At 40.0% G+C, this 13,447-nt stretch overlaps 1 protein-coding gene across 1 annotated transcript; it reads right to left on the bottom strand.

Moving 5' to 3' along the window:
* Window positions 1-597: 597 nt before the first annotated feature.
* Window positions 598-8,823, bottom strand: LOC131244363 (GDP-L-galactose phosphorylase 1-like). The gene is made up of 8 exons (XM_058243987.1): window positions 7,961-8,823; window positions 7,116-7,871; window positions 3,624-3,757; window positions 3,481-3,540; window positions 2,827-3,063; window positions 2,542-2,724; window positions 1,787-2,041; window positions 598-994 (listed from the first exon to the last, which is right to left on the bottom strand). The coding sequence occupies exons 2-8, from the start codon at window positions 7,207-7,209 to the stop codon at window positions 791-793; spliced, it is 1,167 nt and encodes a 388-aa protein (XP_058099970.1). The 5' UTR covers window positions 7,210-7,871; window positions 7,961-8,823; the 3' UTR covers window positions 598-790.
* Window positions 8,824-13,447: the final 4,624 nt, after the last annotated feature.

The following is a 13,447-nucleotide window of genomic DNA, read 5'->3' as shown; positions in this document are numbered from 1 at the left end:
ATACATGGAGGATTATAGCCATGGGATGCATCTTCATATTTAGCGCTCCAAACCGTTTAGATGGGAGAACTAACCGTGGATGAAGATACTCTCATGTTGGAATACTGAACACTTTAATTCTTCTCCTTTGAAAATGGACCTTGCCCTTACCATTGTTTTGGGTGCCGTTGATGGGAAGTTTAGGATCTTCCCTGGTCCCGGCACCCAAGATGTTGAAATGATGGTCCCATGGGCTCCCAAATAGGCTGATCATCATCAACCACAGGAGAGCCTCGCACTGCAGACAGAACCTGGAGAGAGAGAGAGAGAGAGAGAGAGAGAGAGGAGAAAAAAAAAATGGTCCTCATTCAAGCAAAAATCCATTCAACGGCTAGGATCTTTAAATCTAAGACATTTGGCACATAGGCTGTCCAGAAAGATAATACCAAAGGTTAGGATCAGTGCAACCATGGGCCTCACTTGGGCCAGGAAGGGCCCCAGCACCACCCTTGGGACAGGTAAATGCTCATTGATCAAGTGGTTGAGATCCTCCCTGGTTTCTGGTCATGGGGCTCACAATCCACCGAGCTGCTAATACCATATAAATCCACACCAAAATAACTTTTCACAGGTTTTCAACCATACCAATAAATAATGTTATTACAAGAGTAGCATAAAAAAAAGGCTTTCACAAACATAAAGTATGCTTTTTATTTATTTATTTATTTATTTGAGAAGTAGGTAAAAGTATGATATTAAAGTCCAAAGTCCAATTGGATCCAACAGTCCAATAAAAGGGTGCAGGCCCAATTCAAGAAACAAGCTTATTGCTTGCAACACTGCAGCAGAGCTGCTTAACCGATTGGAAGGCATCATCTTCAAGGGAGACGGTGGATAGATGCTTGGCCAGAGAAGCCTCAGTAACCTGGTCAAAGTCATGCCTCCCCTTGAAAACAAAGTGACCACCACATTGCCAAGCAGAAAAATGGTCGCACTCAGTTGCTGGTGTGCGCACCTGAATTCCCATCCACGCCACAGTCAGCATCAGAAGCAATACTTTTCAACATGAGAGAGAGTGAGAGTGAAGCAATAATTTTCAACTAGGGAGGGGGACTTGCTTAGACACTCCTAGTCGAAGTAAAATGGTATACATGCCCCTTGAGGTAGGTTTGGGAGGCCTAGCCTATACTCGGCCTCTCAGGCGTGAAAGTGGGACCTGTGACTCGGAAATTCAACCCCATTCATCTGTCGTCCCATTGTGGATAGAAATGCACCCAAAAATCTCCAGATTTGAAGGTTCTAGTGGCTGGTGTTCTGCCTTTTTCACTAGAATCGTGGACTGGTGATGCATTTCTATTCTAATTTGTTCATTACTTGGCCACAAAACCAAAGGATAGGTTTGTCCAATCAGTACTTCTCTGGAGACATGGTGTGGGGGACCCAGGAGACCAATGGTTTGGATCGCTGAACATTGACTGCCCCACCCATCCAAACTGAAAAGGATGGGCATGCAGTGTGAAACTTTGGGCAGAGGACTCTAATCCTTGAGAATGGCCTACCTATTGTGGCCAAATCACCTGCATACACCAGACAAAGATGCAGGAAGGGTGGCATACATAGTTCCACGGTGGAAAAACAGGATTTTATAAAAGAGTCGTTCCCGTCAACAATCAAAACCGATTTAGATGGAACTGAATTGTGGCTTCAGTACCCGAACTGAGTTAGGTTGGATGAGGTTCATGTTGATTGCTCATATTGTGAGGTCTTCGAATAAAAGACAAGGAAAAAATGTCTAGAGTTACTTCACCTGAGGAAACAAGAACATCTTAGTGCCGCAACCAGATATCAGAAGACTGAAGGGAGTCTCCTGGTCTTGCAAGTAGGAACATATCTCCGAAACTAAATTGACCAAACCTTTCAAGTTGTCATTGCCATCGAACAACAGAGCCTTGATAGGGTAATCTGCAATCTCGCAGATCTGCATCCCTCTTTTCTGCCAATCCCCACATACAGGCATGGCCGGCACGAGCTCCACAGGTAAAGGGTTCGCAAAGTAGCACCCCTGGTAAACCACACGTGAAAATGAAGATGGTCAGTGTGCTTACAGAAAACAGAAGTGAAGCCACATATAGCAAAGGAAATAAAGGTTCTATGTTAATCTTAATTATTGGGAAAGAATGGAGGGGGGTTGCTGGGACCTGCATGCAGATGCATCTTTATAGGGACATGCAAGAGCTAACCCAAAGACATGGGACATCTGACCCATGCATAAGATGGCCAGTACCATGATGAGGACTGTTTAAAAAAATGATGCTGGCCCACCCAGCATAAGTGCTGCATGTTGGCAAAATTTTTTAACACAATCCATTCTATTCATCTAGTGGAGGCCCACATGATGAGTGTACCAATCTGGTTTTCGCAAATGGCCATATTCACATTGGAGGCCACCAACAACTCAGCAGTTGTTGTCATCTACCAGGAATGCCCCTCACATTTCTGGGAAGCTGGAATTTCTGAAATAAAGAAAAGAACCTGAGAGCCAAGGTGTAGCAAGTTAATCACCTGAAAATATACATGACTTGCTCTTGAAGATGTGGGACAGTCATAGAAGGCACGGAATGAGCAATTATTTATTTCAACAGCAACCCGTGTGGCCATTTCTAATGATCTTGCATCCAGAGTGCATGACTGATGATAGAAATTGCGTGGCACAAGGAAAACATGGCCGTATTCAACAGGATTCGCCTTGAAAAACGAGACATACAATCAATAACAGGCAAGGAGGAAAAAGCTTCAGATCAAACTGTAACATAAAAAATAAAAAAACACCAGGCCTTGGAAACAGACATTGATAATGATCAAGTTGGCATCATTAGGCACTGCAGACAAAGTAATGAGCTCAGATTTCGCCTTCTCCCCACTTGCAACGCAGAAGAGTAGCTCCTCCCTGCGGGTTTTCATGCGGTTGAATTTGAAAGGGTCCAGCTTCTGGAGGGGGGCTTTGTTCTCCTCAAGTTCTGTGAAGCACTTGGATTTCCATGCTTCATTCAATTGAGCAACAAACTTCCAATGGCCGCTAATGAGCTGCATGCACGACTCAGACTTCAGGCTCCTAATTATTACTGAAAACCATGACTGGGAGAAATACCAAAGTTCCAACAGTTCCAAAAAAATACACTAATTTATAAGGAATTATGTGATCCTTGGACTGAGGAAATTTAAAGTGCCCTCTAGCTTGAGAGGTAAATCAAGACTGTTGCTTTGATGGGCCCCACTGGATGTACCATGTCAAGAAGCTCTCCCGCATTGAAGATTCTAATTGCTATCCCTCCATTTTGGCCTTTCTTTCCAATGAATGGGGACCCATAATTAACCAATCACCAGTGTTTCACACATGGCACATCCAGTGTTGGGCCCAGCATATCACCAGTCCCCATCACAAAACCATGGGCCCCACTTGTACAGACTCAATTCCTCCCAACTTACATACAACTACAGTACCTTTGTTTCACAAGCCGTCACATCATATCTGAGAAGACCTTTCCATGCGCAATCTTCCCACTGAAATGATACAGCAATGGGGCATTAAGGATTGGATATAAGAAATTTTTCTGAAAGCAGAGATATTCAAATAGTTGGTATACCTGAGCAAGAAGAAGAGAATCCAATAAACTGGGCTCCTCTTCAGCAGAGCATGACCACCCTCCATAGGCACCACTACCATGGGCTGGTTGGCTACCAAACCGGTAGAGGGGAATCTTAATGGCTGACAAGTTCCCTAAAGATGAAAACAATCTTCAAAAAGAGTGCTAATGGCAAACAATCTTCAAAAAAGATACTTGGCGATGCCCAATATATGTGTGATATGCATGGCGGATGCAAAATCAGTCGATCACATTTTCATCCATTGCCCTTACGCACAAAGCATGCGAACGTCAATCATGGGATTATTCAATGTTGCCTGGGTGATGCCAGAATCAATCGGAAGGCTTGGCATGGAGTAGGGCTAAGAAAGGATAAAAGGATGTGTTGGAGATTGGCTTTATTAGCAGGACTATTTGATGAGGACATGGACTACTTAATGTTGATGGATCGGGTTGATGTGTACTTGCCAAGGATTTTTGGGATGGATTAGAGCATAAAAAGGGCCCCAAATATCTTCCAATATGGGCCAAATCCATAAACCCATCAATGGACCACGCATTGTATCACTCGTGGTACACCTTTAGGTCCACGAAAGAGTCTTTTGGTAGCATTTCCCTTTAGTTTCAAATTTTATCTTATTTTTAGACGAATTTTGGTTTATTTTTTCTTACTTGTGTCTCACTTAAGTAAATAGGGGTATTTTAGTCTTTTCCTTTAAAATAAGATTGTAGGGCTGAGATTATAACATCCTGCCCATACTTTATGCTTGATAGACGACCCAGATTAGTGCTAGGACCTCTTTTGTTTTCTTTCATATAAAGCTCAATAAACAGAAAATATCCAGCAGTTTTTTGGACATCTTTTTATCTTCTCTACAAGCCTTGAGCTAGGGTTTGTGCAATTACATGTTTTCACACATAAGGCGTATGATCTAAGACTTCAAAAATGGATAAAGCTTCAATTATTCACTGGTTATTGCATTGTTTTTCCTTTCTTTTCAAGTGGAAGAATCTCTATTTTTGGATTGGGTGTGTTTGGGCATGACTTGGTCTTAGGGTATGATATAACTGCATGAGGTTAACGATTCTCATTTGTTAGCTACATATTAGCCTCGGCTCCCGCTATTGTTTCGTTATTGTGTGAGCTTCTTATCCTACAATGATGCCACGTAGAGGTTGAGGTCATGATGCATGAAGAATGGACGAGGAAGATGCAAATCTAGTAGAAGAGAGATTTTCCATCTTAGGGAGACAAATGTAGACCATCTCCCAACAACTCACTACACTATTAGCGAGGAATGAACAACCAACTCAAGAAGACGATGACAACGAGATGAGTGGGAGAGACATCAACCTGTTCCATCATGAAGCTCCCTTTGTTGAGAAGTGACAAGTGGGACGGATGGATTATTATGACCAAAGTAGGGAGTTGGAAGTTCCTGAATATCATGGCAACATCCATGAGGACAATTTTTTGAATTGGATCGGTCCAGTGAAAAGGATCTTGATTACAAATATGTGGATGAAGCAAAAAAGGTGAAACTCTACTCCAGCAACCCTAGCTTGAAACTCTGACCAATTCAGATGTTTGATAGCATTGATCGCTTCATAATCTGCAACTGAACCTAACAAATGTGAATCCCCAAGGGTTCCTAGAAGCTTTGTCCATAGGTACAAACGGATCTCTCACTTGGCCACGGTCTTCAAAGTAAAAGGGATATCAGAAATGAACAAATAGACAAGATTTTCAAGCTGTTGTTTTCTCAGATTCCTCTTCCTTTTGCTTTTCACCTCTATCCAACCATTTGCCATTTCCAACTTTAATATCACTTACAATGTAAAAATGCTTCCACATGCCATATTATTGCTAAAAATCCAAGAAAATCATCACTCCACATAAGTTGAGCACCAAAGGATTCAAGAACCACCTTTGTGTATCTCCTCAGCAACTAGAAAGTTTGTTAAGTGACACTTACAATAGATGACCCTTGGTAAAAAAAATATCCCACTGATTTTCCTAATAGAACACTATAAAAGCTTATAATTTGCTTAATAAAACTCACATATAGTAGAAGTAAGAACTCAAAGCCAAATACCAAATGCTCACCCAAGTACATAAACCTAAATCATATGCAACATGCAAGATGCCCCTACCAACAATCTACTCATAACTTACCAATTAGGTTTACCTAGATCACCCCTTTATTGGTGCAAGGTGGGTTGGCATATTTGGTCTCACTTCTTTTGCCTTCTGGAAATAGATTGGGTCCTTTTGAGATCATAGCAGAGCTAGCAGACGGTGGTAGGCATTTCACATGTAGAGGTTCAATACAAGGATGCTTCCCCATGCGATCATGTGGAGAATTTGGAAGGGAAAGACATAAATTTTTAAGATAATTTTGTGTATTGCTCATCTTGTGGCAAACATCAAGTGGACTTGGTTAAATAGGTCGGTGGCCCTCTTTTAATCGGGTTGGGGGTGGGTGAGGGAGTCGAGGAGATGTCCCTGGCCTTGGAAGTTAGCCTTTATTCTTTTCTTTTTTTCTTTTTCTTTTTAAATGACGAGGAATTTTTTTCATTAGAAACCAAACAAAAGTAGGCATTTTTTTTCAAAGGTAAGGCTACCAAGGTTTGAAGCCTGGATCACTCACACACACTACACTGTCTCTACCAACCCATCTAACGAGCAGGAAACAACAAAAGTTAGCCTTTATTCTAAATGACCAGAAGATGCAGAGTCATTCCATGTAAATTAGTAATCATCAAGTCCCAAGAGAGACAAACTGTATCATAGATGAGCTAGCGGAAGTTATGAATTGATCTTCTCTTTCCATATGGGAATCTTATCCATCGCATTGGATGAACTTATCCTTTCCTTTTTTATCTTCCCGATAAATTTGTTTGTTATCTTCCAAAAAAATAAAAAATGATGATGATCGAAAAAGATAAAAAGGAGTAAATACCAGTTATGCGTATCCTAAACAAAAAATGACTATCGACATGAGAACTAAGATTTTGCAACTTAATTTAGTGAATAACCATATGCATCTTCCATTATACTTCTAGTATTCTAAATGTGTTTCAACCAGATAAAAAAATTAAGAAGAAACATGTCCCGTAATTTACTTCTGAGAAACAACTTTTTCACATGCAACCTCTAAACATGAATGAACAGCAAAGAAATAGGAACAAACCATAATTCACATAATGGTGTCTGATGGAGGAAACTTTGCATTTAAATGAAACCACAAGTATAATCTACCAAAACAGCATAAATATCTAATGTTAACTTTCTAAAGATAGAACATGACATAGAAATATAGCAATTGATATCAAGAAATATCACATTTTAGCTGCAATGAAAGTAACCGATATATTTCTTCCATTATGACAGCCATATCAGGAGGATGAAGAATACAACAACAAGATCTCTGGACAGCAAGTAAACAAACATGACAACATAACAAAATTCAATAAATAGATAAGACCCACCACTTAGAGGCAGTCGGGGGCATTTGGACAACTCAGAGCCAGTGTTTTGCTTCCACAAATGATAGTCATCTTCAAACTGCTTGACTGAAACCATGCTTATATACAAAGTTCCAATAACCAAAAAATAACCTAAGTCTAATGATCTTTTTTCAGCAACCACCACCTGCGAGGAAGGTCAGATCTGCTGGATGCCCACCAGCTGAAGGTAAGGCACCCCGACCACCGTGAAAAGAAGGGGAGGCAAGCAAGGACTTAGGGCAATCTCTCAAGCATTCTCTACCCCTTCTAATGTTTACGCGACTTTCTTTGCTTAGAGCCGTGATGGAATTACAGAAGCCAGCCCTAATTGGACCAGCAATTCCCCTCCAGTGTGGAATAATTTTTTAGGAGTCCGAGAAACAAATCACCTGCTCATCAATATATGTATGCCACATTAATCAAACTGCGACCACTAAAATCTCTCCGAATAAATCAGAAATTTCTTCGAAAACGTGTAAGCCCTTATCACATCAATCCAAACCAGAAATACTGGGACTCCAGCAACTAGGGAATGACTGCAGGAGAATCAATGGGTTCCAAAACATTCACAAGTCTCATATACCAATTTGCAACTAGAGAGAAATGGAATTGCACGAAAACAAGGTAATCTCTTCAACAAATTCAAAATTGGCTAGGTTATGCAGATTCCAAGAAAGAGCCTGATTGCTTTGATCTAGCACAAGCTTAGAGCAACTTCTTCAAACAAATCTCAAATCCCTGAAAAAAAAAAAATCATGTATAAGAACTCAGGAATTCCAACATAAACAGCTAGCTTTTACAGAAGCCTTAAGTGCTTAAAAACTAACCAGAAAGATCATTAAATTCTTCAAATTTCAAATGCTTAATGCATGCGCACACATATATTTATGACATCAGGTCGTCCCGCCCCCATTTTGGGGTGAGACTATTCCCTGTGGATGCAAGCAATCACCCGCAAACCACGTGCATCAGGTAATCCCGGAGAGGGGAATCAAACTCGCGTATGTGGGAGCACACCCACGATGCTTGCCATTTGCCCAAACCCCGTGTGGGTTCAAATGCTCAACATATCAAACATCAAGACCCCAATTTTTCCAAAAATACGTAGAACATATGAAAATTCTTCAAAAAGTTCAAACAAAATACTGATGCGCAGCTAAATCTATAATTTCTCATGAGCTAGAATCAATAAAGCTTAACAAAAACAATTCACTGATTTTATGCAGATAAATCGAACTAATCACTTAAAACTCTAATTCTCTTCAACCAAACACAAAATCTGAAATCTCTCAAGCACTGCTTAATTATCCAAAAAAAGCAGGCAAAATCCCTTTAATTTCCCAAATCACTTGAGATTTGACGTTTGAAAACCCTATTTCATTTAATCAAACACAGTGGCAGCTGAAACCTCTCAAAATCTGAAAATTATCCAGAAACAGGCATCGGACCGTAATTCGCTTAAATCAAAAACCAAAACGGCTAATTATCCAAAAAGGGACCAAATTCATTTGAATTTCCCAACTAATTCGAAAATTTACATTCAAAGCCCTAATTCGCTCAATTCCAGTACAAAAGCATCTGAAACCAGTCAAATTGCTGCAAGAAACCTCCGACCATGACAAAACCATAATTTCTCAACGGATCTGAACCAAGAAACCTCAACAAAACACGAAATCAACACAAGTACATCTACATAATTAGAAAGGAATTGGATTTCTTACGAGCAGAAATTGAGAACAAAACGATAAATAAATAAATAAATAAACAGATTTCAGATTCGGAAAAGCGTTTTTGAGAGGGTGAAAGGAAAAGGAGGAAAGAGAAATAAAAGGGCTGAGAAGATACCTCAGAAATCGGATCGTCTGCTTCTCTTTCCGCCTTTGATTGGGGCTCTCCGCTATTTATAGCCGTAGAATTCCAATAGAAGCGCACGTGCGCTGCACCTGGACTCGGACGCGAATTTCCTGCACAGATGGCGGTAGAGCTGAAAGTCGGGCCGGCTGGGCTGGGCTGGTGCTCAACCCTTAACCCAACCCAAGGTTCCTGTACCTCAACCTTAACCCGACCCAACCCAATCTCGGGTTGGAATTCTCAATCCAAGCCTAACCCAATCCTAAGGGCTTGGTCGGTTGATCGGGTTGACCTGGTGTATACGTACTAATATTTTAGTTATTACATTAGTTTATTATATTTCAATATAGGACTTATTTTTATATATATGATTTTATTAATTATATATGTGATTATTTATCATAAAGATCTTCATTTTTTCTTTAAAAAAATAAGTTTTTTTTTTTTTTTAAAACACCCAGATCCATAGCTCAAGTGGTAGACTAAGGGCTTGTTTGTTAACGCTGAATTTTTGTACTTAATGTAAAATTGGAAAATTGTTTCATGTTTAGTGGTGTTTGTTAATATGTTGTTAACGCGGAAGAAGGAAAGCGCTAAGTGGTTTTTCACTGAATTCTTTCTGTGATAGAAGTCTGGCTTAATGGTGAATGTGGAATGCGCTCCATGAATTTTTCATTAAACAAAAATTTTTGCTTCCAAAATTACCTCTTTTCAAGTTACTATGGCAATTTTTTTTTCTTTAAATTGTTTGTGTAAAACAAAATCAACTTTTAACATGTGAAACTTCTTTATGCCCCACCATAATTTATGTGTTTGATCCACACCATCCATCAACTTTTTCAGATCATTCTAGAGCATGAGCCCAAAAATGAGGTACATATAAAACTCAAGTGGGCTGCACCATAAAAACCAATGGAAATTGAATATAACTCAAGTCGACCATTAAAAACCTTCTGGGGCCATGAAAGTTTTGGATCAAGATGATCTTTGTTTTTTCCCTTCATCTGGCCTGTATGACCTAATCAACAGATTGAATGTCAAATAAACAGTACAGTAGGCCTTAGGAGAATTTTAATGGTGGATATCCAATCACTATTGTTTTCCTGTGGTGTAGTCCACCTAAGATTTATATCCCTCTTATTTTTTGTGTGAAACCCTAAAATGATCAGGAAAAATGGATGAATGGAATGGATGAAACACATACATCATGATGGAGCCCACAGAGCACCGACCCTGGGCGATGGGGGAGTAGATACGTGTCGTGGGAAGACGAGCACCTACGCTCCTTGAACTCCAAGTTGCGCAAACGTTCATAGGAGATCAAAGTTACATGGGCCCACAATGATGTATTTATTATACCCACACTGTTCATCCATTTTTCATATTATGTTAGAGCATTAGCCAAAAAATGAATCATATCCAAAGCTCATGCTCCAGAATGATCTGAAAAAGTTTATGGACAGTGTGGAACAACACTGTTTCCTGTAATATGGTCCAATTGAGATTGGGATATACCTCATTTTTGGTCTCATACAGTAGAATGATCTGTAAAAATAGATGGATGGAATGGATGAAACACATACATCATGGTGGGCCCCCCAGAGCACCGACCACCAGCCATTGGCTGGTGTAAGGGGGAGTAGCCAATCCGTTTCCTGGATTTCCCGCGAAGGACGCGGATTAGCTACTGATAGGTTGATTAGCGAGAATGGCTACTGAAGTGACGTCACCAAGTTATGTTATGTTATGTGGGAACAGGTTGATTAGCGAGAATGGCTACTAAAGTGACATCGCCAAGTTATGTTATGTGGGACCCACCATGATGTATGTGTTATATCCACACCGTCCATCCATTTGGTGATATAAATTTAGGGTATGAGCCAAATAACGAGTCAGATCCAAAGCTCGACTGGACCCCACAACAGAAAACAGTGGAGAGAGTGCCGTCCACCCTTAAAATTTTCTAAGGGCCACAGAAGTTTTAGATCAAGCTGAAATTTGTTTTTTACCTTCTTTCATGTCTGTCTTAAATTATGAACACGTTGGATCTCAGATAAACATCATAGTAGACCTTAGGAAGGTTTCAACGGTGGTCGTCATTCTTCCGACTGTTTTATGTGGTGGGTCCATTCCATATTTGAATTTGACTCATTCTTTGTCTCATGCCTTAAAATGATATCTCCAAATGGATGGATGGTGTGGATACAACACATACATCATGGTGGGTCCCACAAGACTTGGTGATGTCACTCTAGTAGCGAGTCTCCTACTCAACCTGTCAGTATCTAATCCATCTCCTGCTGTGAAAGACTCTTACAGGAACTTCCTGTGAAAGATTCTGTGTGGGGCCTACTGCGATGTTTGTGAGAAAATCAATCCATCCATCCATTTTTGGGGCTTATTTTAGGACATGCAACCAAAAATAAGATGTATCCAAAACTTAAATGGGCCACACGATAGGAAATAATGGAGATTTTGTGACCACCGTTGAAACATTTATATGGCCACAAAAGTTTTGTATCGGCTTAAGTTCATGATGCTTTCACTTCATGTTGTCTAGGAAGGTTTTAACGTAGGCATTCATTTCTCATTGTTTCATCTTGTATAGCCTACTTGAGTTTTGGATACTCCTCATTTTGGTTGAATGTCCTAAAATGAGTTTTGGATACTCCTCATGAGGAATTTATCTGGGGTTTTTTTTTTAATGAATAATGATATTTTAATTTTTCCTTAATTACTATAATTTATTTGAATTAAATAGAATAATTTTATTTTCATTTAATAAAAAATAATTTCTTTATAACATTAAACATTTCCAAACAGGAGATAGGGGCAAATGCGTCAAATTAACGTATTTCAGACATTTCAAATGTTTGTTAACAAACATATTGTCTCAAATTCGGTACTTAATTTTCAGACTTCCGCCATAATTACCAAACAAGTTTTTTGACTTCAGATTTCAGATTCAACCTTCAAATTTCATATTCAGGCTTCAGATTTCAGATTCAAACTTTAGACTTCAGATTTAACAAACAGGGCCTGAGTGAAAGATACCTCATTTCAACACCGAGGTTTTGGCATCGATTCCCTAAAGGGGGTGGCCAAAATATAGGACAACTATTCATTTAAAAGTCATGTAGCATAGCTTGCAATCTATTTGGGAGAGAGAAATCCGGCATATCTTGTTAGCTTGAGTCCTTGGAAATGATGTGGACAAATGAGACCTAACATCACTAGTGTGCCTTCAACACAAACGATCCACACTCAATTATAATTTATAACTAATATATTGATCGGGTTCGGGTTGGGTCGGGCAACCCAAGCCCAACCTAAGTTTTATCGGGTTGGTGTTTGTATAGCGCAAGCTTGAGATCGGACCCGATATATCCTGCTCGAGCCCAACCCAATGTCGGGTTAGTCACGGGTTGGACGGGTTGAACCCGCCCAACTTTCAGCCCTAGTTGGGGGGATGCGTTTTGGGTGAGGATCCTAACACCAGCCATCTATCTGGTGTCAAAGCTCTGTGGACCCCACCATGATGTAGGTATTTTATCCATGCCGTCCATCTAATTTGTAAGCTCATTTTAGGCATGGGAATAAAAATGATGCAGGTCCAAAGTTCAAGTGGACCACAGGAAACAGTGGGATTGAACGCTTGCAAGTGAAAAACCTTATGAACGGTGAGTCTAGAGAAGGTTTCAACAGTGGATGTCATTATCTCAGTGTTGTGGTCCTCTTGTATTTTGAATCTGTCTTATTTTTGAGCGGATGCCCTAAAATGAGCTAGAAAAATAAATGAATGGTGTGGATAAATCACATACATCATGGTGAGGCCTACAGAGCTTTCACACAAGTTAGCTAGCTGATGTTGGGTCATCAGCCAAACCGCGACTGGAGGTAGGCGGTGCAACAAAAGACGCTCTGTGAAATATGTGAAATCTGCTCCGTCCATCATTTGGGCCAGATCATTTTCGGTAGTGATTTTAAAACTTAGGCCTATCCAAAGCTCAAGTGGGCCAGACCACAGGGAACACTGGGGATGGCGAAGACCACCATTGCAGCTTTCCTGGTCCACCTTGATTTTTATATTTCATGCCACTAAGAAGGTTTCAGTGGTATGCTTGCTTCCCATCTCATTTTTTTGTGATGTGGCCCAGTTGAGTGAGGGATTCGGACTGAGTTTGGAGATATTAGGCAAAAACAGATATGATGCTGTACAGTGACTCTTGACCTCTTCCCCATTTCATATCCAGAGATAGTTTTATTCTCAAGGTAACGTATAGATATATTGTATTGCAGACGAGTTTATATGAAAAAATGAAAATAAAAAACATAATTTTTTATTTATTTATTTTTTATGGTATCAGAGTTATATATTTACCTAGGCTATTGGATAGATCTTGTCCGTGCAAAATCAAAATCGTCGTACACTGAAATTCTATGGTTTTTTTTTTTTTGTCAGC

Source organism: Magnolia sinica, chromosome 1, assembly GCF_029962835.1.
Source record: "Magnolia sinica isolate HGM2019 chromosome 1, MsV1, whole genome shotgun sequence".
Lineage (NCBI taxonomy): Eukaryota > Viridiplantae > Streptophyta > Magnoliopsida > Magnoliales > Magnoliaceae > Magnolia > Magnolia sinica.
Note: the sequence above shows the minus strand (reverse complement) of the source record. Positions and strands in the feature narration are given on the sequence as shown.